At 47.4% G+C, this 22,047-nt stretch overlaps 1 protein-coding gene across 3 annotated transcripts; it reads right to left on the bottom strand.

Annotated features, from left to right (window-relative positions):
• Nucleotides 1-2,651: 2,651 nt before the first annotated feature.
• ECRG4 (ECRG4 augurin precursor) lies at nucleotides 2,652-21,600 on the bottom strand. Of its 3 annotated transcripts, none has more exons than XM_075136212.1 (5): nucleotides 21,440-21,600; nucleotides 8,528-8,656; nucleotides 7,742-7,789; nucleotides 5,246-5,403; nucleotides 2,895-3,280 (listed from the first exon to the last, which is right to left on the bottom strand). In XM_075136212.1, the coding sequence occupies exons 2-5, from the start codon at nucleotides 8,619-8,621 to the stop codon at nucleotides 3,119-3,121; spliced, it is 462 nt and encodes a 153-aa protein (XP_074992313.1). In that variant the 5' UTR covers nucleotides 8,622-8,656; nucleotides 21,440-21,600; the 3' UTR covers nucleotides 2,895-3,118. The 3 variants fall into 3 exon arrangements, with proteins under 3 accessions (XP_074992306.1, XP_074992313.1, XP_074992322.1); XM_075136221.1 differs by lacking the exon at nucleotides 21,440-21,600 and adding an exon at nucleotides 9,491-9,587; XM_075136205.1 differs by lacking the exon at nucleotides 21,440-21,600 and having other exon boundaries at nucleotides 2,652-3,280; nucleotides 8,528-8,748.
• Nucleotides 21,601-22,047: the final 447 nt, after the last annotated feature.

The raw sequence follows: 22,047 nt of genomic DNA, 5'->3' as shown, positions 1-22,047 counted from the left end.
GTAGGGAGCCACAATGAATAATGGCTGCTCTGCTGTCTTGGTGGAGAGGTTATGTGATGTCAGTGCTGGGATGGCTGGGGGTGATGATGATGTGAACACTCTGTGCTGTCTGCACAGCAGAATGGAAGGGCTGGGAGGGGGTGCACAGTTTCATCTGTGGTTTGGGACAGAAATAGTCAAAGGAAATTAACTTTGTTAATGTGGTTAACTTTGAAGCACTCTGCATGCTTGACAAAAAATTTTTTTTAAATAGTTTTTCTCCTTTGCCCAAACCTGTGATGGCTCATACCTGCTTGCTTTCTTTGTAGCTTATTGCATCATTGTACTTTTGCATCATTGCAACTGCTGCACTTCAAGTCAGGTGGACCCCTCTGCAAGAACGAAGGTGCCCTCCCCTCAGAGCTATTGCTTTGTGGTGGGTTGACCCCAGCCGGCAGCTAAGTACCCTCACAGCCGCTCACTCCCCCCTACCCCAGTGGGACAGGGGAGAAAACAGGAAGAGCAAAAGTGAGCAAACTTGAGGGCTGAGATAAGAGCAGTTTAGGAAGTGAAGGAAAGAAGGAAAAAAACCCAGGGCCACTCACCATCTCCCCTAAGCAAGACTGATGCCCAGCCGGTCGCTGAGCCATGGCTACCCTGGATGATAAAACCCCCATCCCCTTCTTCCTCTTCCCAGCTTTTATTGCTGAGCAAGACGTTACATGGTATGGGATATTGGTCAGTTGGGGTCAGCTGTCCCACCTGTGTCCCCTCCCAACTTCTTGCCCGCCCCTAGCCTACCTGCTGAGGGGGTAGCATGGGCAACAGAGAAGGCCTTGATGTTGTGCAAGCGCTGTTCGGCAACAGTGAAAACATGGGTATGTTATCGACACCGGTTTAGTCACGAATCTGAAACACAGCACTGTACCTGTTGTTATGAAGAAAGTTAGCTCTATCCCAGCCAGACCCCAGTACATGGTGGAAAACGTCAGCATGCAGCACAATGTAATGGAAAAGATTTACTTTTTTTCTCTTAGAGAATCCACAAGAGAGAGATCGTAGACTTTGTTTTGAGCCTGCAAGGCACAGAAGGCTGCCGGACTGAGTCAGCCTGCAGGAATGGACACAGCTTACAAAGGCCTAGGGAGGGATGGTATTTATTTACAGCACTTTTTTTATTCTTCCTTATTCAGCAGGTCTGAATTCCCAGTTGTTGTAAATTCTGGGAAATGATGAAATTATCAGCATGGTTCAAACGTTGCCAAATTCTGTGCACTTTTTCGATAGGACACAAAATGAAAATATTCTTCTAGGAATAGGTGTTTTCCAACTGTGCAAAAGAGTGTGTGCTTGACTCAGAATATGATTATTCCATATTTGGAATAAAGGGTCTTCTACCGAGGAAATACACCAGTTTAAACCGATCAAACTGGCAAGGATTCTGCTAAGAGCAAGCGGTCCAAAACCTAGGGGAAAGCTGAGTTTTTGGAGCACATTAGGCTAGCACGTATCTGTGCGTGCAGAAGAAGAGTGACTAACATGTTTGTTCAATTTGGCTCCCTCGGCAAAAAGCTGTCTCCCTGGAAGCGTTCCTGCAGGGAGCTGGATAGTGCCGGGCTGCCTCTCCTGGACACCAGTCCATCACGCAACAGGGACTTCAAGTGAAAGATTAGGAAATACACCCAACGCTAAGAAAGAAGTAAGTGAAGTGTAAAGAATGGTGTTGCCATGATCCATGCTTTGGAAGCTTCTTGTAAGCTTTAGATGACAGACAGCTAAAGCATCCATGCTGTCTTTCTTCACTGACTCTGCTGTAGTTGGCAGTACACGTTCCATCTCTCTTTATCCTTATTCTTCAGCTCCAGAAGTCATGGGGCCAGCCAGCCTTCCTCACCTGCTCCTTCCCTCTACGCTTGTCAAGCTTCAGCAGTGCTTTCCCCCACCAAGCTCCTCCTGAAGCCCCTGACAGCTGAAATCGCCCTCCTAGGCTTAGGTCTGCTTCAGGACTTTCTCTACAGTAACGAGAGAGAAGCAGCAACGTGGCTGATCTTGCTGTGGTGGAAAAGTTGGTTGTATTTTGGGGTTCTTAACACACACACAAACTCACCAACCAACCCCCCTTTAATCCTATACTTCATTAAAATGCCCAGTCTCTGATGTATTTTGGTGCTCAGCCCAATGTGTATAGATTCCAGTTTGAATTGGGGATAGAGGCAACTTCATGGTAGGAAATTACTTCTGGGGACTGTGTTGGATACTATCTGATACTAACGTCATCTTAAATAGCTTATTTTGTTATTTTATTCCCTGTTTCGAGCTAGACTGAAAGCTTGCAGCTAAGCGGAAAGGACACAAAGGGGAGTATTCATCAAAGATAACCTTTGGGTTATCGTGCCTGGGGAGGGTAGGGGCCACTCAGGTTAGATGCTCTGCGTCTCAGCGATTACTTCTGAAGTCAGGTTCCTCCATTGAGCCCTTTCCCTGGAGAATCCTTTCCTTTCACTTTGGAGGAGGGTGAGCTCCTCTGCACTGAGTTTAGCTTTTGTGAACATCTGTGTCCTTGCCCCAACAGGAACCGTGGAAGTGCCGTATCACGCAGGTTTGGAGGGCTGTGCACAGTAGGTAAGGAAACAGCAGAGGAGGCAATAAGGCAGCACTTCAACTGAGAGGAATGTTGTTTTTTCTTTTCCCCCAAGAATAATTGGATTTATTTGTTGACACAAATCTGAATAAGCAGGCACATCTGAAATGTATTGGCTTATATTATGTCTTCTATATGCCAAACTAGATGATATAATGTAATTTTGCAATTGATTGTAGGAAAGTAAATGAAAAAGCTCTTTAAAAAGGAATCTGTAGTAATACAATTGGAATGAAACTTGCTGTTACAAACTCTACTAAATAATGGCAACCTGTTTATTTTATCAAAAAAGCTTTATTTCTATAACACTTTAGATATAGTGTACTACTAAGTAACGATAATTAAAAAGAAGTCATGTTGTTTTCTTCAAAGTCTGGCAGTGCCTTTACTCCTGCTGTTTTACATGAACAGGAGAAAAGCAGGGTCATTCTGGCCGAGGAGGACTCAGCCTCAGCCAGTGCAGCCCTATAGGCACCAACTATAGTAGGATAGATGGCATTAGTAATCATCATAGTTGACACCTGCTCCGTGCCTGAAGGTGTGTGGATTTCGTGGGCCAATTGGTGAATCTTCATCGTAGTGGTGTTGGTAGTATCCACCATAGTATTCATTACGAGCACGCCCTAAGCTTGTCCAGTAGGAGATGTCATCTTCAAATTTCTGCCAAAAAAAGAACATACTTGCTTTCCAAGCCTGAAACTTTACAACAAAGAGAGTGAAACAGAAGTGGTGCAAGAGGTTCCTTTTATCTCTTTCAGAAATTCGGATCCTTTGCGTATTTGTCAGAATGAAATCTTTAGATCTGAGGGGTTTTGTGACTTGCACCTACCTTCTCTAGGGGATTATCAGGGCCCCGAGTGCAGGAACTGTCCCGCCCAGCCCCACCTGGGACCCACCCCCACACCCTCTGCCCACTGTGAAGTGCTTCAACTCAGAGCGCCTTCAACTGAAGCATGCACTGAGCACCTTTAATATTTATATTACCTTTTCAGTGGTGGATTAGAAAAACATTTCAGTGTTTTGTACTTAAAAATCTGAAGGTTTGGTTCTCCGTTGCCCCCTGCCTTTAGGCACGATGTCCCTGACTGCAGAGTGGGTGCAACAGGCTTTCGCTTTATGCCTGTGATCTTTCATTCCCATTTTGCAAATGGGTATGGGTAAAAATGAATGTACAGTGCAGCCTTCTAGCTATGGAAATGCAATAAGCAGTTCAATTCTGCTCACAACAGCAGAGGAAAAACAGTGTGCAAGGATATCAAATACTTGCCAAGGCAAAGTCTTTCCATCTGAATGACTCTTTGGAAATATTTTTGGCTGAGATTTGAAAAAAAAGTTTTGCAAAATACACAATGGGTAAGTATGGCCCAAGTCCTTTGCTGGAACAAACAGTTATTTCATTGTTAAAACTGTGTCTTAATACTGAAGAAAACCTACTAAGTGGATTCATTGTATCCCACCACAGGCCTCATTTCAGTTTTTGAAATGCCACAGGAACTCAGAGGAGAATTCATCTTACCTGCATGGTTTGTCCTTATTACTTACTTCTCGGTATTTGCCCTCAGTCTTCAGTTTCTGATGCATAAACCCACTTTTCCTATTTTTCCTATTCCTATTGGGGGAGGGGGATATAGCCAGGCTGTTAAAAAGTCACTTGTAGCTGCATAGTGTCCAGGAGGATACAAAAAAATGTATCCTTCCTTATTTCAGTCCAAGCAAAGGATTATTTTTCTAATTGTTCCAGCTTTGAAAATGAGTGCATTCATCTTCTAAGCAATCCACAGAGCATGAAGGTCCAAAATGTACTCCAGCTTGCCTGTGCCAATGCAGTCTCATTAAACGTATTCAGGCAGCTGACAGAAGCCAAGAATTCAACATCTCTAACTATTTTTACCTCTTATTAACGTAGAAATTATTCTACATGTGGGACTGCAACTAAATGCACATTTTTCGCCCTGTTTCAGCATCTATTTAGTAGAGCTTTGTGCAGAGCCAGGAACTCTTGATTCCACTCCAGTGTTTTTACAAATTAACTGTTTTTAAAAAAAAATGTATCCTTCTTATTTGAAGGGAGGTTGGCTGCACATTACCAAATGGTTTTCCTTTCACATTTAGAGTCGAGGCACAGCTGCCGCCAGTGCTCGTGATGGTCAGGAGCTGCCCGCACCACAAAGGCACATGCATGCATTAGGTATGTAATGTTAGTGCCATTTCATTGAGGAAAGCCAATCACGACCAGCTTGGTGTGGATTTCTCAGCGTGTTAAAAAGCAAATTGATTAGGTTGAGGCTGCCAAATTAATTTCCTGAGATACAATTGATTGCTTTGGGTCTGGCTATTTCTCAAAGCAAACTTTGGTTGCAATTTGTTAAGCTTAAGTTCAGTAGCAGGCAAGAACTCCACGCAAGATTTTAATGTCATTTTTCTCTATTAACAAAATAACGCAGAAATCTCTAACAAATACGGAGCTTATATTTCTGTGCAATGTTTGCCTCTTTAAAAAAAGAAATCGCAGTGTCTGTGAGCAGAAACAGGGCAGCTTCTCCCTGGGTGCCCCCGTGGCTGTGCATCCACGCTCGCAGCCGCTCGCTCTGAAGCCCTACCGACTCTGGAAAGCCTTACACTCACCGCCTCGTCGAATCCCAGGTACAGGAACTGCTGGTACCACTGCTGGACGTCGGGCTGGCTCCTGTCCCACAGCTGACGCCTCTGGCGTCTCAGGCTGCTTAGGAACTCCTTGGCCACCGTTTCTTTCACTGACACCTCGGGCTTCGTGGCAACAGGGGCTGAAATTCATTCCCCCCCAAAAAGACGTGCCAGGAAATTTTTAGTCAGCCCGAAGCGTACCGCTTGCAGCAAGTAAGAAAATGCTTCTCGCATCATGCCATCACCTTTGTGCTCGGCGGCGTGATGCGTGTTGCAGCAGTAACAGTAATAAGCCCAGGAATCGTCGGTGTAATAGGATTTCTCAGCTACCCTCATTCTCTTGGCTTTGATAAGAGCTGTTCTGAGCTCAAAGACATAAGCTCAGTAAGGCATTTAAATAAATAAACCCAAGCTGAAAGAGCATACGCTGTGTTGTGCTCTGAGGAGAGAACAGGAGACTGGCCTCCGCGCTGCTGCTGCAGGAACGGGAAAGAAGATGAGAGGTGAAGTTAAAAAGCCTGAAGAAGCTGGAGAAACACTGCTAACTTCCTAGTGTGAAGGGAGGCACACATAAAAAGATAGATTTTTGAATCTGTTGTGTAAAAATGTGGCTTTTAAATAATGAGTGCTACTAAATGCCCTGTATGCCTGAAAATAAAAGCCCATCAGGCTTTCATAGCACACTGCGTGGTGGATGCATGGGAATGCCCTCAACCTGCCAGACCCAGAGGTGCCATCTGGCTTGCCCCATGCCTAAGAGGCCAGCAGTTTGCTGCGGCTGCTAGAGGAATTTATGTACCTCCGAAAGGTATGGACGTGAGGACTGGCTAGTCCCCTGCCACGCACAGAAATGATAAAATGTGGTATGTTTGGTCTTCCCGTGAAACAAGAAGCATGTATAGGAGTAGGAGGAATGTCTCGGCTTCAGAGGGTTCATTGCAATGAGGGATAGACGAGGAACAAGGGTGTGGATGGGGATTTTCGGAGGATGTGAGGGAGGAGGCTAGGACAGAAGGGGAAGTCGGGTGGAGATGTGAAAACCATTGAAGCAGGAGCGGGTCAGACTCGCAGGGGGAGGCGAAGGACTGCAGGGGGAAGGAGGTTCAAGAGGTAAAAACGATAGCTGAGTTGTCGCAGGAAGAGTGGGAAACAGCAGGCTGCCCTGCGGCGATGGGCTGGAAACTGATCACTCGCCGTGCGCTCGAGCTGGGCGTGATTACTGGGACGCGGGACAGCTGAACAAGTGTCACATGAATGAGCCTCGCACAAGGGACACTGCCAGCAGGGGACCCACTACTGGGTACTTAGCCTGCTGGCTTTAGCGCACAACTGGAAAAGGGGAGTGAGGCTGAAATTAAGGGGCTGCATATTCCCTCCATCATCAATTCAAGGCTTTGCAGTTCTTCCTGGTCTGGGCCGTGTTGTCTGCACGCTCAAGAAGCCTCCCCCGGGGAGGTCCCTCTCCCCAGGGGACCTGAGCAAACAAGCCGACCGCTGCTGGGGCGCAGGGAGGGCGCCTGTTGCACGTGGTCGCTCCTACCTGCATGCAAGCACTGCAGATCGGTGAGGTGGGGAACCCACGCGCAAGGAAAACAGCCGTGGATGGGGCACACATTTTAGGGCTGGCAAGAGGTGGTGGGTGATACCAGGAAAAACCCAGTGAGAAGTCAGGCAGGTTTGCAGAAAGTGGGAGTCCCCTCTGTGGGGGTTGTAAATTCTTTACCTCAGCCACAGAGTAGGCTGAAGGGAGGCAACCAAAACTTCTGGGGTGTTTCATCCTGCCCCCCACCTGCTGCAGTGCTGCTTGTCCCCGGCCAGCTCCATTTCCATCCCCTTCCCTCAACCAGCGAGCTATTCGGTGCATCTGCACGCTGGGCCCTTGGCCATCATCTCTCCCATAGAGAGAGCAGTCTTCCAAAAAGGAAGCACACGTGGGGCCAAGAGGACAAAGGGAACAAGTCAAGGCATCGCAAGCAAGCCTGGTTTGCACATTTTCTTCTCTGCACCTGAGCCAGCAGTATTTCCATGCATCATAACTCCTTGGAAAAGCTTGTGACTTCCCGGAATAAACCAGATAAACGCCACGTCTGCCATGCATACACTGGAAAAGGTAGGTGCTATACACTGCGCAGAGCAAAACGCAGGCGTGCTGCCTGAGGCTGGGAACCCTGGTTTTCAGAGGGGGCCGTGATAACCAGAGCCTCCAGCCTGGCCAGTACCAAGTCCCAAACGGACATGCAGGCACAGCCTCCATGGGGCTGGCACCATATGCGCAGCAGGTTTTGGTATGATATGTAGCGAGAGCGGCTGTGCGCTGCCAGCTTTGAACCGGGTGCTTGTACACGGCTCGTCTGATTGCCCTCTGAGCTGGAGACAGAGTGACAGCACGTTGGCAGCTTTGACTGATAGCAACGGACTCAAACGATAGCTGACTCAAAGGAAAAATAAGGGAAAGCACTTTGCTGTCTCTTTACTTACCTTCACGTTTCTGAAGCATCAGTTTAAGCTTATTTCCCCTTGAAACATCTAGACAAGTAAAAATAAAACACATACATTTACTAAGAAGGAAAAAACAATAACAAAAAATCGTATCTTGAAAAATACCAAAAGTATTTTTGTCATAGCTCCAGACCACCAGGCAAAACTCTGCAGCAAGTTTCTACCAGTGCCTCCCTTTGCTCCCGTTTCCACTCTCGAGCGCAACATAAGCTACAGGGAAGCTTTTGATACTGTAGCATCCTCTCTCCAGCTCTTCTTGGCAAGGAAACCCCGAAACTGGCTTTCTTTACCAATTAAATTTTAATATTTTGCAGCAGAAGACCACAGCCGATGCCAGTACCATGACACAGCGTCCAGGGTGGCCTGATAACCCTGGAAAACCCTTGTCCCTGAGCGAGGGGCACGTTAACAACCAGACTGCTTCAAGATTTTTCCTTGCAGCCTGTCCCAAAGCACATCAAAGCTGTTGTCCCACCGAAGCCCTTTCCCAGAAGGGATCCAAGGCTTTAGCCCACGGCCAGGCAGTGCAACAGGAGACCTGCGAGTGCTCGGCTGGTCCGAAATGCTTTCTTCGCTCGAAAACAAGCCCTTTAAAAAAGATGCTCAGCTTGCACAAGTTTTGGAGTGACCAAAACCGTTCACCCACGCGGCCACGTGTGATGCCAGGGGAAGACTTTTGCCTGCTCCCCGGGACGTGCCGGGTTAGGTCTTCCCTTCCCGCACCCCGCACCCTGCACCCCGGCCCGGGCGCGGGCGCTCACTCACCGGGAGCCGCGCAGAGCAGCGGGAGGAGGAAGAGGAGGAGGAGGAGGAGGAGGGCGGCCCCGGGCAGGGCCCCGCGTGGGCACGGCGGCGGCATGGCGGCGGGGGGCGGCGGGCGGCGAGGCGACCCACCTGGGCGGGAGGAGACGGAGAGGATGGAGCCGGAGCCGGAGCCGAAGCGGAGGGAAGGGGCGCGGGCGCCCGCCCCACGCCGCGCCCCGGCCCGGCCCGCCGCCGCGGGGAGGGGCGGGGAGGCGGCCGGGGGAGGGGGGCGAGGGCTGCGGGTCCGGCAGCAGCCGCAGCCAGCGGCGCGGGCAGGGAGCGCGGCCGGCCCCGACAGCCCCTCCGCCCATCTCCGTGGGCTTGTGCCCTTCGCGCTTGAAGGTGGAGGGGGATGCGTTTCGGTAAGACAAGGCGACACACCACGCAGTGCAACTGGTGAAGAGCTTCCAGCAATTCTTGCGGGCTTTTCTAACAGGGGAATTATAAAAAAAAATAGCTGTAGCATGTAATTTAACATTTCTCTACATACAAAGCCAGTTTGTCAGTTGGCCGTAACAGCAGATGGAAATTGAGAGATCGTCTTGGTGGAAAACAGAATCAGAATCAATCAAAGGTGACTTAGTTCAGGGGTTTTTTTCTGTCTCCATTCCTCCCACCCCCAAGTCCACAGAAAACCGCAATGCTTTTAACTGATCAGCTTTAAAAAATAATTCAGATTTCTTTTTCTACATATAGACAGGTTTGGCTTATAGTAACAACTCGGGGACCAAAAGCCAAACTTACAAACTAAAAGTCCTTACTCAGCAAGATCATAACTGTAACAGCGCCTAAACTTACGCTGCTGTTTCCCAATTCGGGTTTAAGCTCCCCTCAGTGAATTCAGTTTCTCTCAGCTCCTTCCCCTGCAAATGCCAGAAACACCCCAGATGAAGCCCAGTAAAATCCCTATCCTTGGATACAGACCTCTCTCTTCTCTCACAGCAGAGACCCATGACACTCAGGAGACTGCTACGGGCATCTCGCCTCCTCTGAAGCAGTGCCAGGGTACAGCGAGGAGTGCGGGAGGGATTTAGGAGGCGGCAAGGGTGAGCGAGGGAGAGCCGGGCTCTCTCTGTAACCTACTTGTGAGAAATCTGGCAAGCGCCGGGGCCTCAGCTGCCTGATCCAAGGATTGTTTCCAGATTGGTTCCAGCTGAAACATGTGTATATATATACACACACAGAGATGCTGTATATACTGTATATATTGTAATTGTATATAAATATGTACATTGAATACATATGTGTAATATACATATACGCGTGTGTATGGCGAGGGAGCCGTGCGGTGGTGCGGCAACTCCCTGCGATGAGATGTGGAGCCTGTCAGTGCCATTTCAGGCACAGCTAATTGCACAGGTGGGACAAGGCCCTACGGCCGGCTTTACCACCTGCCATAAAACACAGAACCAGCACCAGCACAGGCTGGTCCCTCAGCGGTTCCTCAGACCCAGCCTGAATGTTGCTTCAGGTGACCACCCCTGATTGCCCCATGCGTCTTTCCCCTTGTGAAAAAAGTACTTGGAGCTGCACCCAAAGCCTTTCCCCTGCCACCCTCCATCCCCAGCCGCCCTCAAGCTAATGCTCGGGCCTCTCTGCTCATCCCAGGTGAGACGGCAGCGGCAGCAGCATGAAAAAGCGATGCGGTCACCCCAGGCGAAGCACCCCTTGCTCTCTGCAGGAGCCGTGGCTTCGGGGGGGCAGGGCGGGCGGGAGCAGCGCCTTCCAGACCCCTGTGATGGAAGCACTCCCATAGGAGGCCGGTGTCCCAGCTCAACTCCCATGCAACTGGGAACGAAAATTAGTTTGTCCTTTCTGTCACTGCTTTTGAGTGGTTTTTCCCCATAGCCCCATGTTTCAAGTGTCAGCAGACTTATCACCCTGTGTTGGAGCAAACGCCCGTTCTTCAGAATCAATGTGCTCTTTCATGAGCCTACTGTTGACAGCTTCTTGACTAAAACCACCTGAGGTTTCTGGATAGCTAGTTGTGGAATGTAGCTAGCAGGGACAGAAGTGAAGAGCACGTATGTAAGGCTACATGAAAAAGCCATGATGTAGATATAATTTATAAAACCAGGGCAATAACTTCTGAATATTTACTGTCCACTGCTATATTGGTAATGGCAAAGGATGTTTTGTTCAGCTGGGGCTCTGCAGAACTTCAGGTACTTGGTGCCTCTGGGCCAAAGGAATACAAAGCACAAAACCTCCTCTGGATACCAAATGTATCACAATGACTCAAGAAACTGCCGAGATAAAATGCTAGCTGGTGAAACCCAGAGAACGGATTGACTCAAGTGCAAGGTTATTGTAGAAAATCATTGCTCTGGCAGTGGAAGAAATGATTGACAGAAGAATATAATGCTCAGGGTTAAACTGAGTGCAGTATCTTCTCAGAAGAGGTCACTTTCTCAGTTCAGGGGACAGAAGTTTTTGACGTAAAGTAAAAAAGTTGTGTAAAAATATAACACCACTTCTTTACAGAGGCAGTGGTGAAAGGTGACTGGTGTTTTTCCAGTAGCAATCTTTATTTCTGTTCCAGGTTGCTTTAAGGACTAAGGCAGTGTTGCCCTGGTGTTGTAGTAACACACATCTTTCTGCTGAGCTTGTGACTACTGCATCATTATTAGAAGTATTTACCTTCAAATGAGTATCCATGTTTATTGACACGCCTGCGGTACCCCTTTCTGCTCTTTGCCATGTGAAAACACAGCCGCTGTGCGTGTAGCTGATACTGCGTTGTTTTCCTGGGTTCTCTCCATCAGCAGTGACATCGCTCTCTTTAAAACATCCCTTGCTTCATGACGAAGGAGTTGAAGGCTTGTCTTAGGGCTTGGTTTGCCTCGGCTGGCACGCCAGCACTGGGAGCTCTCTGCCGGCACAGCTGCGCAGCATCCCCGAGGGCTCTAGGTAAGCAAGTCTGAGCTAATGACGTCATTCAGTTAACGTCTTTCATCGCCACTGGTGACAATGGTAGACTCCTGGTGTCGAAACTTTGTTGAAAGATGTTAATTAACGTTGTCAGCAGGACTGTTCCCCAGACAGCTCTGGGATGAGGAGTGGTGAGCAGGGCCCCTTTCACGCACGGTGTAAAACTCCGTCAAGCCCCTTAGCGTAACGGGGACCGCTAGTCGGAGGGATGCCCGCGGCAGGATAGCAGGATGGAGCTGACGGGTTTCGCCGCTTCCCCAGCATGGGGCTGGGCTATGGTCTGGCAAGCCTGCGTGTTGAGGCAGAAATCTGCTCCAGCAGAAAGCTGCTCTGGGCCTGACCTTGGAAACAACGGGCAGGAGCCAGGCAAGGAGCTCGCTGGAGCCGGAGAAATCCCGATCGCTGAGCCTACTGCCGGCCAGTGTTGTCTTCGGAGCTTGCAGGACTTTGTGTACGTTTTTTGGGATAAGCAGATAAGATTCTAGCTGATTTTTTAAACAGTTTTGCAACTCGCTGCACGTTTGGTGACTGCTCAGGCGACCCCGTTTCCCCTGCGTGATCTCCAACGTTACGTGTAGTGGTTTTAAGCCCAGTGGCTTCTAAAACTACCTAAAGTGGTGTGGGCATGTGTGGCTGTTTAACTGATCTGAACTAAACCAGGGGAAAAACCTCAGCCCCGAAGCATCACTGAATTTTTAAGTGTCTTAATTCCTTTATTATTATTGTACATTTTGCCTAAAATTAAGTACAAAGAGATTCCTGAATAGCAGAGAGACACCTCTGCTTCTGCATCTCATCACAGTAGCTGTTGAGAGAACTGTGTTCTATTCATTAAAATGTAAGAGATAGCATCAGTAATGACCACTCAAGGATATTCAGAAATTCAAAGCACAAAAAATCGTGTTAAAAAGATTGGTCTTGGTTCCTTGCCTTCTTCTGCTATTAAGCTTCATGTTTTCAAGCATTTCAACACAATAATGTTTTTAAATATAGTGTAGATTAAATGCTTATATGATCACAGGCCTCCCAAAGCTGGATTTTCATGGAAAAAACCCATCAAATATAACAATACTTATGATAAAATGCTGAGACCTGGCATCAGCTTACTAACTTAGCAGGCAAATAGATAAATTGGAAATTGGCCGGGGATTGCAGGAGATGACACTTCATCTTTTGCAAAGAAGCACCACGAAGATTTTAATGATCCACTAAAACAACCCATATGATCAAGAACATGGCAGCATTGAAGAGTGTTCCCAACACCCAGAAAATGATTATTTTCCGCTAATGAAGTTTTTACAAAATCTCCCAACCATATTGGCCTGGTCTCTAGCCTTAGGACAGAGGCATTTGGCACTCCAGATATTGTTTTTTGCAGCTTGTTCCAAGAAAACCGCAGGAGTTGTGTTTTCCTTCCAAACAGAAGGAAGAACATTTAAGTCATCAGTCAATTCCTTCCAAAACATTTTGAGTTTCATACTATTTCTTCCACCGCTCCAGAGCCCTCCTGGTAGTGACAGGACCAGCCCCAAATCCCCGATCAACCACCTTTGCTGTAGGGGAAGTTTATTGGTCACTGGCTATGAGTCTCGTTGGCCTCGACGCATGGTTTGGGACACATTTCATCCATTGTGTCTCACCTGGTAGCACCATTGCTTTGATCCACATTATTAATAAACATTAGTGTTTATATTTTCCACAGAAAATAGCTTAAAATACCATATATCTTTTTTCCCCCTGTTCTTGGCTACTGCTGATATTTTTTGCAGCTTCTGGCTGACCCTGTCAGATAAGAAATGGTGTCTGTTGGTCTGTCCATCCTCCTCCCTTCACTAACTGAGGGTACTTTGCTGCCCTCACGACAGGATTAGTGAGGACACGCTACACGATAAGCACAGTGAGAAGCAGGTTAGTTCAGCAGCGTTATCTGATCACGGCTGCTTCCTTTCTGCAGAGGGATACAAAAAATTCTCTCTCTAAGAAATCCTTCTCCTTTTTCTCTTCCACTGCTTCCAGTGTATTTTTGGATGAGCCTGGAAGTATGTGGCAAGTCTGCGAGTCAGGTCTAACAGGAAGGGACGTGGAGAGGGACTGTAGTACATTAAAATGTGTCTTTTTACCACAGCCTGATTTCATTCGAATCATTGTTTCTTTCACTGCTGTCTCTCGGGACTCTTCTTTTTATGCTTCAAAACATTTTTTCTGAACTCTTATTTCTGAGCTATTTTTGACTTGTTTTCATTCCCTTACTTTATTATTCACATCCAGAATGCATGAACATTTAAAAAAAAAAAAAAAACACCACCAAAAAACACAACAAAAGGGCTGCAACTACTCAAAAATTAGTAAATGTGAAGTCTTAAAAATCTTAATTTTAGCAATCTGATTTTAGCATCCCTCTTCCTACACATTATTGCTGTCTTAATTTTTGTTCTTTCCCCAAAACTCTGGACTTACCCATGGGGTGGGTGGTGCTCATTTAATAAAAAAAGCTATCTGACCTTGTGCTACATCGTGTTGCCAGTGACCACGTGCTATTCACGGTGATCAAGCCCTTCCCTGAAGAGTGTCCCACACCACCGCCAACTGCCCTGTCCCAGCTGCCACGGTTTCCCCGTCTTCCCAGGCCCCCAACCAAATCCTCATCACAAGATCATTATTTCCTCCCTTGTGCTTCACCAGAAAGCTGGTTTGGGGACACTATCATGTCAACAACTACAAGGCCAGGGGAAGCTGGGACAAGAGGAGTTTCTGCAAGCCCAACACCTTCAGACACTTGGGCACCTTCATCACGGCTGGAGGAATATGCCTCCCCTTGCCACCTGCAGCCCTAAACCCCTTCGCAGAACAGCACACGAGTCTCTTCCTTTGTAACGAGCATCACCAGAGGAGCCAGCCTTTCCAACGCACAGTTCAGTAGGATACAATGAATTCGGCACAAACTGGAGGACGACTGGAAACCAGGTTGTGCTTCCCAAGGCAGCTGCCATAGCCTTAAGGGCTTAAGTCAATATGGTGGCTTGCTACTGCCAAGATGGGGAATTCTCTCTGCCCCCTGCTAGCTTGTCCTCCTCTCTCTTACTAGCACTGGCTCCAGTACTTTTTGGAGCCAATTCAGTGTGCTAAACCAGCAGACCCGCTTTACTTTTGCTGGGTTAGTTATCTTCAGGACTGTGATGGCTCAGGTGGGGGGTCTGCAAGAGCTGAGGCCAAGTAAGAAGACAATGGGAGAGTTCGGCCAGAAGGGGGAATGGGGTGGAACTGGTGAAACAGAACTTCTCCTTTTTGCTGGAGGAAGGTATTATGTCCACCCCTCCCCAAGGAATAGCCGGGGGTCAGGCCCACACAGTGCTCAGTAAGCACTGGCCCAGGAGCAGGTCACTGTGGAGAGAGGGGCAATCTCAGTCCACACTGATCCCATCCCATCTGAGTGCTCCGGTCAGATCGCTTCCTCCTCCTGTGTTGTGTTTGAGGCTTTAGCAATGCCTAGAACTGGTCCCTGCCGGCCAAATCAGTGCCTTCATGACCCCTTAGCTATGGCTTGGATGCCTGTTAAATTTGGGCATGCTCCAGAGCGGATATCTGCCTGCAAAGAGAAGTTTACTAGCAGAACAAGTTTGCTTGCTGAGGAGCAAAGGGCTTGAGACAGTGATGGGTTAGCTCTACCCAGGGTTTCCTTCCCTGTGCCTCAGTCCCCTCAGCCCCAGCAGCCTGCAGCGATGCATGACAGCCTGGGCGGCAGGGCAAGCCCTGCGCAGCTCCACTGCAACCTCACCAGCGTGGACGCAAGCCTCAGAGACCTGCAGGGACACAGCGCATGCCTACTGAGTGTACGCTTCTAAATTGTTTTTTTAATTTGAAATGGGACAAAGTGGGAGCATTTTCCTGGGGAAGGAAAAGGGGCGCGTCCCAGACAGCTGCTGCCACCCCTTGCTCAGTGTGAAGCCCCCGTTTCAAAGCATGGGAGCTGGAACATTGCCTCAAGCCTGCCAGGCGCTTTTAGCATGAAAAAACCAACCTGCTCTTCCCCGCCTGCCTTCTCAGGCAGGTAGGAATCGCGTGGGCTGAAATTTTCAGAAGCATCGCCAGCCTGCCTGAGGCAGGCCCCCGGCACAGAAAATGTCTGCCCAAACAGTCAAAATACAGCAAAGCCATCCGCAGCGGAGGGCAGGTGATTGCTCTCTCCTCGGGTCGAACATGAGCCTTTGGGAGCCTTAATAACAGGCAGCGCATCCCAGCTCGGAGCACGATTCTCAGGTTATCAGAGCAGAAACCTCACTTGTCTTCCTGACATTATCACGTGTGACCTTACACCTCTCTTGATCTGCTTTGTGGCCGCTTTCCCTGGCTCTGCTTTATATCTGTGCTTTCCAGTTTCACCAATGCCCTGCCTAAGCCCTGCCTGTGAACAAGCCCGTGCCTCTGTTCATTTGATGTTGGATTACCTTTCTGATTTATGGTTGGGTTTGTTTCCAGGAGAGTGCCCTTTTTGCAGTCTCTCCGTGCTGCTGCTGAGTGAGAGATCGTGACATCTTTAATCTTCCCGCGTGAAGCCCCGCTGCACCCGGCTGTGCTTGGGTGCCAGCGGCTTCAAAGGGCTTGTGTGCCAGCCCGGCAGTACAACGGCTGCGGGGTATGGAAATTTGAGGGGAGATTTTTTTGCCTGTTGTGATCATTTAGGCGTCCGTCCTGCAAGTATTCATGCACACAAGTATTTTCAATCATAAGAGCCCTACGGAATCCCATTTATCTCAGAAAGATTAAATCCCAGTCTGCTGCTGCTACGCCTGGATCTCGCAAAACGCCATCGTACAGAAACGTGGCTCCCCTGGAAAGGCGGGCGTTTTATCCCCGACTTTTTGCTCTCCTGGGGTTGTGTTCGGTGGGTGGCGGAGGGGAACGCTGCTGGGCTCTGATCCCGAAGCCCGGCACGGGGCCTGACCCAGCTCACAGCAGGGCCCACTAGCTCTGTCTGTGCCTATAGGGCTGCGAGACTTCTGAACTGAAGCTGGCTGTCCTTCACCCAGGCAGAAGAACCTGCCCACATTTATTGATGTAGACAGGCCTCTGAAGTCCCTGCTAGCTCCTCCAGGCATCGGCAGAATTGCTCTTATGCCCCAGACCTCTTCCCAGTGGGGATGGCTGAAGCACAGAGGAGCTAATACGCTGCCATCCATCTCCAGTATGTTGTTTCCTCGCCATCAAAAATGTCCTGGTGGGCAAGACAGGCCCGGTTTGGGCCAGATCACTTAGGTTTGGGCCAGACCAGATACACAGTTTAACCAGAAAGCTAATCTGGGAATTCTGAGGCTGTAATTCTTCGAGGTGTGGTGAGCAATTTAATCGCTTGCTGCTACCAAAACCAACACAAAAGTATTTCGCCTCGTCCTTTCTTCAGATCTGCCACTATAAACATTTGTGTCCAACTCCTTTTTCTTAAAGAAGACTGCAGTGATTTTTGCTTTAAAGAACATTTTCCTGGGTTAACATCTCTTCACAACCTGCACTGCAGGTCTGTAGTACTCTTCCTAAGCGAAGGACAGTGACTGCCTTTCTATTAGGTAATGTTACCACCTAATGGCCACAATGGAAAGATGCTTTCACCTGGTAATTATTAGTAACGATGCCGTGGCTGTAAGTCTAATACATATTAGCTAAACATTATTGACAGGTGGGAGGACCTGAGCAGGGTAATTGTACGGTGATGCTCTGGTGACATCTGATCTCTTTGTTTCCCATGTGCGTCCAGGCCAGTGTATAGCTATACAGGAGCGAGTAAACACGCAGACAAACCATTGAGGACTTCTCGTACCCTACAGAAAGGGCACGAGCTATGATATGAGCACGAGCTACCATAATGACTATATGATAGAGCAGGAGAGGCTGCACAGTAGCATAAAATTATTTATTTTCACTCAAGTAATAACTGGGTTAGGAATATCTTCTTAAAGATGGTAATTTAAATTTTTATTTTTCATGCTGATTAATACAGATGCAGGGACAGCATGCGACATGCAATATAACTTCGCTGTTGGTAATCACTTGTTAATCAGAGATGGTCAGATAGGAGGCTTGCTGCCTTTTTTTTCAAAGAAGAGAAAACTGGGGAAGCACAGATCAGTCATACTTTGAAGCAGGCAGAACCCAACATGAGAGCGCATTTTTCAGAGACCTAGCCTGGCCTGCTGCTGAGCAAATTTTAGGCACCTGGACAAGAAGAATCCTAGTCCTGTTGATTCAAATGCAACACTTGTCCTTGGATTTAGCAAAGTCAACATTTAATCCTTGATCATTTCATACGAAATTTTTGTCCTGTGGTTTGGGTTGGCCATTTTATGAGAAATAGTGCTACACTAAAGGAAAAAAACCCACCCCAATACCAATATAACCAAATCTCCGAATCATTACGAAAACGTTAAATATGCCTATGGAAAAGCTTTTCTATAGTACTAATCTTGCATGACTTATTAATTTGTTTTGCGCTTAAAAAAAGGCATACTGAAATGTTTGGAGAGGAAGGAGAGAGCTGCACAGCAGAGAAAGGAGAGAAATACACAGCAAAGAGAGGGCTTTTTCATTTTATCTGAAAAAGGAGCATATGTTGTAAGGTATATATATTAGTAAAGAAGCCAAAACCCTCAAATCTCCACTACTGTCACATTTCTATACAGTTCCCATCAAACCTATGGTCTCAATATGTGAAACGATCAATCAGTCTCCCCTAGGCAGGGAGAGATCCTGCTGCCCAAGGCACAGATTGATTTCCCTGCGAGCGCACAGACAACTCCAGGCTAGGCTAAAAATGAAACAAAGTAAAACAAAGGCTGACAGAATACCCTCATTTTGGTTTCATTATGGACAAATTCCACCTCCTCTTATTTCATCAGAGGTTTCTATCCCATATCCATCTCTGGTTTCCACTTAAACAACATGTATTTTCATTTAAAATAAGCTCTTACACACAGAGAACTAAACTCTTATACGTAAATAAAAAATATAAACCAGGAATATTATTCAAAGATCTAAACACATTCTTTGCATAGCAGTATATTGGAAAATGTATCTGCCTTTTCCCTTCCCAGACTATGTGAGCAGCTTCAGGAATAAATTAGCCAAATTGATCTGAGGCTGAGTTTGTGACAAGAACAATTACAGTTATGAAACATGTATTTTTTTTTTACTAATATTTGAATTCTGTGCACGGGCGATGCGTGTGCAGATAGTGAAGCAGCCTCCCTTCTGGGGTGCTTATAAGCTAATTGGATGTGTAATAGGCTCAGAGTCTAACTCCTGAGGAAAAATATCAGATGGGTGTTAACAAGCATGTGGAAGGTATAAGACATTTTTCTTGAACAACTCTGGAACATCTTCAGAAGGATTGTCTTGGACTATGTGGATCTTTCTTAATCCAGGGGAGATTTTTTTTTCTTGCTAAAAGAAAGTCTCTGTCACAAGTACTCTTCTTGATCCTGAAACATGAGTTTATACAGAGGATCTGAATTATGCAGGTGATCAGCCCAGAGTGATGTCTTCTAGCCTTAAAACCAATGCATCTCTCTCGGATGTGAAAGGAAGGAAAAGACAGGTAGTAACGTAGAGTTTGTACATTTACGAATCCCCTATGAAATTGGCTGCTCCAAATTTATACAAAAATGTCAGCAGAAGCCAACTTTCCTTCACCCTACCATTACCATTTTCCCATCAATTGCACAGCAGTGGCTTAAGGCAATACCTGAAAAAGGACGATGGCTGATGACAGAGCTACAAGGAGCAGAGGGGCTGCAGGTAGGCAGCAGAGCAGGCAAAGGGTGGTAGCGTAACAGATCGGAAAGACCAAGGGGCAAGAGCGGGACCCAATTCTGCAAGGCCTTGACAAACCACATTTACTCCCAGAAGTCAAAGACTTGTGCTTGTGCCTCCCGCTGAGGATGAAAGCTGCGTGGCGAGTAGTAAGAATATTCTCTACGAGCGCAGCCTTCACAAAGCAGAGTAACAAAGATGTGCATTTTCCCATCGCTACATTGAGACCCAACCATCAGACTGGCTGACTGCCACAGGGACAGACTGACAAAAGGGTTTATCCGTCCTATAACTGAAAATCCAGGTTTGATCCACGCTCTGTTAACTGCTCGGTTCCAAAGGCTTCAGCATCTTTTCTCAGTAACCACACTTGGCGATCGATATTTTCAAAGGCCATTGACATAGCCTTAAAGGCATCCTGTCTGTGTCTATCATCGGAGAGCTTCTCATCTCCGTATATCTGCATTAGCATTCACAGGGAATGAAGGCATATTAAAAAAAGGCATTGTGTATGAGACCTCTAAATAATACCCGAAAGGATTTATTACAGAGTGTCAGCATGTTGCAACATCCAATGAAAATTTAGGAGAGAAGCCCCAGAAAATATCAGATCCTGCACCGTTTCTTTCAGACAACCCTTCTGTACATCGTTAAGTCTTGCCTATAGTAAGTCAAGCCAAACACAGCATGCAAACATTTCTATATTTCAGCCTGTGCTAAATAAATGTTTTTTCCTATTGTTTTTTAATGACAGATGTTTCCCTTTGAATCTTCATGCACTAGCGTAGGTCATTCTATTGTCACCTTAAAATTCTGCATGTGTATGTGAATGCAGGTGAACAAACTGCAATGTTCAAACATGCAGACAAGTGAATAGATCCCTGCAAGCCAAATTTTTTAAAACAGTGTCTGTCCATCACCGTTCCCTGCACTTGTTAAGGGACAATGTTCTTCCACCCTACCCTTATATTAAGAACTTCCCTAAACCAGCTAGATTCCTAAAAATGCCCAGAGTCACACTTATTCAGGAGAGCTCTCCTCTCTATTAGGCATTTGTCTGAGGCCAAGAATAGAGCTTGGCCTAAAGCAGGACCTTGGCAGGTCTTGGTAAGAGTTCAGTTCAAAGAGTTGAGGAGAAGTCCATGCCCGATTTAACCCATGTCTCCAAAGAGCAAACGCAAAGCAGGCTGAGCTAACCCAGCCTTCCAGCGCAGCACCGCTGTGTTAGTCAAGGATGTGGCAAATTGTCACTCCTGACCATTTTCACCAGTCCAGCCGGAGGGATGCTGTGGCTGGGCTGGGACACGTGTGCCCCAGGGGCACTGCGGCTACAACTGCAGCACTGTGCCGGCAAAGTACCTCCTGCAGACCTGGCCGGAGTCCTCAGGCTCTCTGGACTATGAGCTGGTGAAAAAAAGTCTTGGGAGGGGGGGCAACGTAGCTTTTACAAACATATTAACTGACGAACAGATTTGAGGATTAAGAGTATACTGCAGCTGCTGCCTTCAGCTTGCTTTCAGGAATCACAGTGAAGCTGAGCTACTCAATTGTCAAGCTTGCTTTTGTTAAAAATACTTTCCCTTTATTCCCCAAACATGGCATTCTTAATTGGACCTATAAATTACTTTTTCGATCCTGTTGTGTAGCAGCATGAAGGGCAAGTTTTGAAATGGAATCTGACAAATCTACAAAAGTACGTACACCATAATCTACAAAAGTACGTTTGTAGCATCTGTGCTACAAACTGCAGCTTTCATTAAAGTAACGATTTTTAGTTGTTTCCTTGTCCGTCAGCTGCAATAAAGAAAATATTAAGAAACAAACAATAGCATTACCAGAGACACTGCTAATATTCCTCTGTGTCCACTCACTGCTTTTTATTCTTAGTATTTTTAGCCATCTCCTCCGCTACGGAGTGTGCATTCACACCCCTGTGCGCACACGGACAAAGAGCATCCTTCCAGCAAGGAAAGTACCCTGCATGAGGCTACGGAACGCTGAAGGCTACAACATTTCTTTACGACACCCCACAGTTGTCATCAGGGCAGGAGTAAGATGACTCAATATTTTTTTCTAAAGAACGCTGACATGTTTTTGACATTCCTCCCCTTCCTCCAACAAACAAATATTTTATCAATTTACCTTTAAAATTATATGCTTCCTGTCTCCTTCCCAAATGCCTGGCCAGAAGAAATGACTTTTCCTGCCACAGAACAAGTTTCTCTTTATATCAGCATGTCTTGCCTCCTGCAAGCAGGGCAAGAAGCGACCAAGGCTGCGAGCGCGGGAGCCACGGGACTGCTGGGGATGCCGGGCGTGAAAGGCGTGTTTATTCTGCCTCTCCCGAATCCCAGCCCCTCGGCTGCAGGCGTCTGCCAGCGCTCCCCAGTCCAAGTGTGAAGAATCACATTTCTGCTTAATCAGGCCGGCTGCCTGGAGAAAGGTGATTGCAAGCAGATGTACCCATGTTCTCATGTGAAAGGAATTTGGGCTTTTGTGTCGGCTGTACGATAAGCGACCGGCACCCGGGAGTATTTCAGTGCTCTTTAATTTCTTGCAGGTGTTGGGAGCCAGTATCCGCCGGCGCGGCAGAGCTGAGACCCAGCGTGCAGGGAGGAATGGCACACCTAGGGTCAGCAGGAGGGCCAGAGGGAGAAGGCATGGCCTGCAAGCTCACCTTGCTGCAGGAAATAATGTCCCGTCCAGTAAAGACCCATACTCCTGGAGAATGCCAGCCGTGCTCAAAACCT

Source organism: Calonectris borealis, chromosome 1, assembly GCF_964195595.1.
Source record: "Calonectris borealis chromosome 1, bCalBor7.hap1.2, whole genome shotgun sequence".
In the NCBI taxonomy this organism is placed as follows: Eukaryota; Metazoa; Chordata; class Aves; order Procellariiformes; family Procellariidae; genus Calonectris; species Calonectris borealis.
Note: the sequence above shows the minus strand (reverse complement) of the source record. Positions and strands in the feature narration are given on the sequence as shown.